General features: G+C 42.3%; 1 protein-coding gene across 1 annotated transcript in view; it reads left to right on the top strand.

Annotated features, from left to right (window-relative positions):
• The window catches only part of MED13L (mediator complex subunit 13L), a 260,986-nt gene that overhangs the window by 232,899 nt on the left and 22,510 nt on the right, over nt 1-5,577 (top strand). Inside the window, exons 13-15 of the mRNA XM_019641580.1 lie at nt 2,391-2,570; nt 3,170-3,393; nt 5,363-5,555. Coding sequence (XP_019497125.1) covers nt 2,391-2,570; nt 3,170-3,393; nt 5,363-5,555 — 597 coding nt within the window. The remainder of the gene's footprint in view (nt 1-2,390; nt 2,571-3,169; nt 3,394-5,362; nt 5,556-5,577) is intronic.

The raw sequence follows: 5,577 nt of genomic DNA, 5'->3' as shown, positions 1-5,577 counted from the left end.
TGTGGAGGAAGTGTCACTGCAGGACTTGGTGATCATGGGCTGTCTTTTGGGGGATCGGGAGAGTGAGATGTTAAGGAACACACCCAGGTTTGTGACTTGTGTACCTGGATGGTCAGTGGTGTGTTGGTCAGAGAGGTGGACTAGAGGAAGCGCAGGTCTGAAGAGAAAGGTCATAAATTTGAGTTTTGAGAGTTTCAAAGATCCCTTGTGAGCTATCTAAGTAAAGATGTCAAGTAGCCACTTGGGACTTCTTGGACCTGGAGCTCGGGAAAGGGAGTAGCTGGCATATAGGTGACAACTCAAGTTGGGCGCAGAGGAGGAGGCAAGTACAGAGTGAGCAGAGGGCCTGGGACAGCGTTGCAGAATTCTGCCATGTCACCAAGTTTCAAGAACGAGAGCAGTCAGCAGGCACTAGAATGCAGCCGAGCTTCTAGGTAAGGATTAAACATGGCGTTGGACATAGTGAGAGCTGTGTCTGTAGAATGGAAGGATTGCATGAATGAAACATGGACCTGCTTCTGAACAACTCTCAGTCTTGTAGGGGACATGGTTTTATAAGCTTTCTAAATATAGCTGGAAATCTGGAATAATAAATGTCCAGAGGACAAAGATCAGTGGAGTAGGGAATGGCAGGCGTTTCCTGAGTCGGCCAAGCTGGGAGACTCCTTGGAGGTGGAGACGCCTAAGGAAGTAGTCAAAGGTTACACTTATTTTTATAGCTGCTTAGGTTTATGCACAGTGCCCTCTACTCATCAGGCCTTTAATGAACGTCTGCTGGATGGATTTGTGAGTTAAAGAGAGTACAGCCTTCCCCTAAAGAAATGTGGATGGTTATCTGGGTGGTTCTTTTTACTAGATGGTGGCCTTCAGACAGAAAAGCAGTCTGTGTGGGAGGATCAGTGGTGTCATCTCTGGATATGAAGAAAAGCACAGTTTAGTGCAGGGGAAGTGTGGGTTACAAATTCAGATGCTTAAAAGCACCAGGCAGATAATGTCAGTGAGTGATGTGGGAGCCAGATCTGCAGCAAGCACTGCCCTGAACCGTGTCCTCTCACAGCACACTTTCGGTTTTGTGTGCACAGGAACAGAGTTCACAAAGAATCATGTCTGCTTTTAATCTGGTCCCTGTGGTCTGTCATTTTCCTTCTTTTGATAGAACCATGGATACAAGAGGTGCTTTTCTGTTGTCTTTACTATAAGAAAAAAGAAACACAGGCTTGAAGATCAAGGCCATGAACACTGCTTCAGTCTCAGGCAGGCAGCAAAGAGTGGGAGGCCTTGGAGAACTGTCTGAAGGGGACAGCTGCCCCTCGGCCACAACAGGTGGTCATGCAGGAATATGGGGCTCAGCCCCAGGACTGCCAGCTCTCCCTGGTTTTCAAGAGAAGCGAGAAATCCAGATTTGTATATGAAATTTCCTGAAGAGATTTGTTCCAAAATTTGGAAAAGCAACTACTCTGTGGGCCACTAGTTTGCAACCTGTGTTTCAGATTTCATTGGCAGATACATGTTAGATTTTCATCCATGCCCTTTCCTCATCAGCTAGAAAAGTTAAGAGTAAGGGGATGTCTTCAGGAACCCAGCTGTGCAGATCGACAGCTGATCACCTCGAACTTAATTAGCTCATCAGATCTTTTTGAGAATTTGATGAGCATTGCAGATTTTCTCCCCTGGGGGAAAAATGCACATATGTTCATACATACACAGTTTGCATCGAGTTTCAGAGGGTTTCCAGGTACTAGGTTAAGAACCCCTCCTGTTAACAGGAAGAATATTTGTTCTGAAACCATGGCTCCCCCTACCTCCCTCTGTATCCAGATGACTTGCAGACCTGTCATTTGTTCTGCCGTATTTTCATGTGCCTCTACCCACATGGAAGGTTTTCCTTCCCTTTATGCATTTTGTATCTTGTGGAAATATTTTACATGAAGAGCACTTTTAAACATTTTCAAAAGCTTCTATTTAAGATCCTTTTCCCCACTCATTATATAATCAAACCATTGATATTTGTAAATTAAAGTAATACAATAATTACGAAACTTTTGTAGCTCCCTTATGCGCAACCTTGGTAACAGGTTTGTGTGATTTTAAAAAAATCCATCTTTCCACTTTTAAGCAGTTCTACAGTTAACCTCTTTATGTATCTAGAGTAACCTATTTTCCCCTTTATTTCCAATAATAAATAATAAATTATTTTTTTTCACTTTAGAAGAATATCTTTCCTCCTGGCTCCTAAGTCAAGTAATTTTAGAATCCACTAGAAATAGAACCTACTGCCTGTAATGTCTTTGTCATGGACTGTAACTGAGGTCCAAGCGGATGGCAAGAAAAGGGAGCACACCGATCCACTTTTATGATGTCTGTTCCTTTTCATTTAATTTCTGTTCCAGTGCTAGACATCAGCATGCTCTCTTCCCAAGACGTGGTCCGTATGCTGTTGTCCCTGCAGCCCTTTCTCCAAGATGCCATCCAAAAGAAGCGCACGGGCCGGACCTGGGAGAATATCCAGCATGTGCAGGGCCCGCTCACCTGGCAGCAGTTCCACAAGATGGCGGGACGAGGAACCTATGGTACAGTCTTTTCCCTGTTTGAACTCCTCCTGAGCTTTGTTCCATGAAAAACGGCTTGAGTTATTGACAAGTCCTTGCTTCACTGACAAAATAGTCTTTTTCTTCATGACTATTAAGGTGTATAATCTCTCCGTTTTCCTAAAGCCAGTATTGGTGTTAAGCTTTCTAAGCATTCTTGCATAATCAAGATCAAGGAGGAGAAGAATCCCTAAGCAGAGTAGTTGTGAGATGCCCATCTTCCTGGTCCTCATTGCACTTCCATTTGGATAAACTTAACTAGTCAGCTTCTTCGTCGTTGGGGTTATAATGCTTACATTAAAGGAAGTGACATAATGCTGCTTGGAAACTAACGTTAACTTGCTCTAGTCTGCCCTCTGATATTATTGAACCTTTATAACCATGTTCTGACTCATTTAATTAAGTCCTTCATCAGGGGACATTTAATGAGAGGATTCGAAGAACACTTTAAGAGTATCATGTCAGCCTACCATGAAATTTCTGATGCCATAATTCAGGCTGATGCCCCAGGAGCTTCTAAATTTTTCAGGCTGTGGGAAGCAGACTCTCAAGCCCCTTCCTAAACTGCAGTGTTGTCTTAGGTTCAGAAGAGTCGCCGGAGCCGCTGCCCATCCCTACTCTGCTGGTCGGCTATGACAAGGACTTCCTCACCATCTCACCGTTCTCCTTGCCATTCTGGGAGAGGCTGTTGTTGGACCCGTACGGGGGCCACCGTGATGTTGCCTATATTGTGGTGTGTCCAGAAAATGAGGCCTTGCTCGAAGGAGCCAAAACTTTCTTCAGGGACTTGAGCGCTGTATATGAGGTGAGAAAGGTCCCAAGTCCTCAGATTGTTTTTATTGGGTTGTCGGAAAAGCCATGACACATTTTTGCAATGAAAAACATAGAAAAAATACGTCATGACTTTTCCAACAACCCAATAGTTTAAGGACTAAATTTTAAAGAATAAGTGTCTTCAAAGTAGACCTCAAAGAAAATGTGTAAATAGTTGGAGGATGAAGAAAAGAATTAAATTGGCAAGTATTTCTGGAAGTAAATTGCTTTTCTATCTTGGCTTTCTGTTTTCCTCTAGCAGCCTTACCACACATCTTAAAATCCTGTCAACTGTATTTTCCCCATTTTATGTGCTCAGGTTTTCAAAAGTATTGTTCACCGGAGGAAAGTGGCTGTTCAGAAGATGAGCTTTGCAAAAAGAAAGCACATTTCTCTTTCGGGGGGAGGGAGGAAGCTGGGGGAGGGGGTTGAAGGGGAAAGTTGCTGAAAACAGTATAAAAACATTTAGTTTGAAAATTTCGGAATCAAAAGATAAGTTTAATGAATCATGTCCCTGTTATTTTTATTTAACATTACATTCATCTTAATACTAAAATTTTGATACAGATTAATAATGTAATAGGCAGGTAGGTAATTTTATATGTTTAGTACATAAATTCCTGTTACTTTTGAAAAATCAAAATTATGTCTGTCTGTGAAGACATAATGCCACATTTCTTCTGCCAAAGTATTTATATACTAAGTTCTTTGTACTTTTGACTTCTAATATCTTTATATTTGGCAAGATTAAAAGAAATTAGTATTTATAAAGGTTTTAGAACTGTGCCAGGCATGTTATAAGCATTACAAATATGGTGGTTAAATCAAATGCCAAGTTGAATTTCAAAAACATTCCGTAACAGAACATTCACTATCTATACATGTATGAGGACACGTGAAGCAGTAAACTTACGTGTTGCTGCAAAGAAGTGAGGAGATGCTAACATATGAGGTGATGGCGTCAACTAAGCCACTGAAGGAAACCTTGATACAGTAATTTCTAAGCAGTGCCTGGTCCGTGGATGCGTAATAATACTACATCATATTTACTCTAACACAGCAAACTTGTCTAAGCAATGTTAAAGCCCAACCATTCTCTTGAATGAAGCCTTCAGCATAAGTTACAAAACATAAAAGGCCCATGGATCTCTTTAGATCTTAATGACTTGACTAGGATTGCTCATTTGGCAGTAATGCACTCCAGCTTAAGAAGAGCGTACACTAGAGAATTGTGTGGGGCTTGGTAAGCCTTCATTTCATCAACTCGAGTAAGGGATAATAATATGGGCTCTCCTGCTGGTGAACAGGTAGTTAAGTAGCTTATTTTACTTTACTTTATGTTACATTAATTCTCTGCCATAAGCACCCACTTAGTGTCCTGGAGATTAATAACAGAATCGCATTGTGCTAAAATAACTATTTACTTTAAAAAAGTCACCGGCATAGCCAGCCCTTCAGTGCCTCTTGCTGTTTGTTGGTGATCTCCAAATGTCTGTAACAATCAAACAGATGGCCCGTAAATTTTTAATGTTATCTTATGGGAAAACATTATGAGTAGGGATTACTTAAGAGGCTTTAGTGGACACGTGTCTCCGTCAGCCTTAGTCGGCAGGGATCTGGTTGGTTCCTTGTTTGACCATTAGCCATCAGGTGATGCTCAGCAGTCTCCCCTCGTGCAGGAGGAATGTACTCCATGCAGAAACATTTCTTTTTCTTCAGAAGAAACATTTTTCTCTAGAGGCCCTAGACCAGGTTTTAGACACAGATAACAGTTTCAGGGTACCCGATCACTAATTACCGGAAAGGACCAGCTTATAATGTTGGCTTGGCTGCATGTGGTAATGGTAAAAGAAGAAGGAAAATGCTTCCACGTGTATGCTAAAGAACCTCCCTCGCTAACGATGTGTGCTGCATAGAGCTGTGGTTCCTGTCGCAAATAATCACCTTGTTTGTGGCATCAGATGTGTAGGCTTGGGCAGCACAAGCCCATCTGCAAAGTGCTCCGTGATGGGATCATGCGCGTGGGGAAGACCGTGGCACAGAAGCTGACCGATGAGCTCGTGAGTGAGTGGTTTAACCAGCCGTGGAGCAGTGAGGAGAATGACAATCATTCCAGACTCAAACTTTATGCGCAAGTTTGCCGCCATCACCTAGGTAAGTGGAAGTTCGTATGGCA

This window comes from Hipposideros armiger, unplaced genomic scaffold (genome assembly GCF_001890085.2).
Source record: "Hipposideros armiger isolate ML-2016 unplaced genomic scaffold, ASM189008v1 scaffold_62, whole genome shotgun sequence".
Taxonomy (NCBI): Eukaryota; Metazoa; Chordata; class Mammalia; order Chiroptera; family Hipposideridae; genus Hipposideros; species Hipposideros armiger.
The sequence above is the reverse complement of the archived record's forward strand: the minus strand, read 5'-3'. Positions and strand labels throughout refer to the sequence as shown.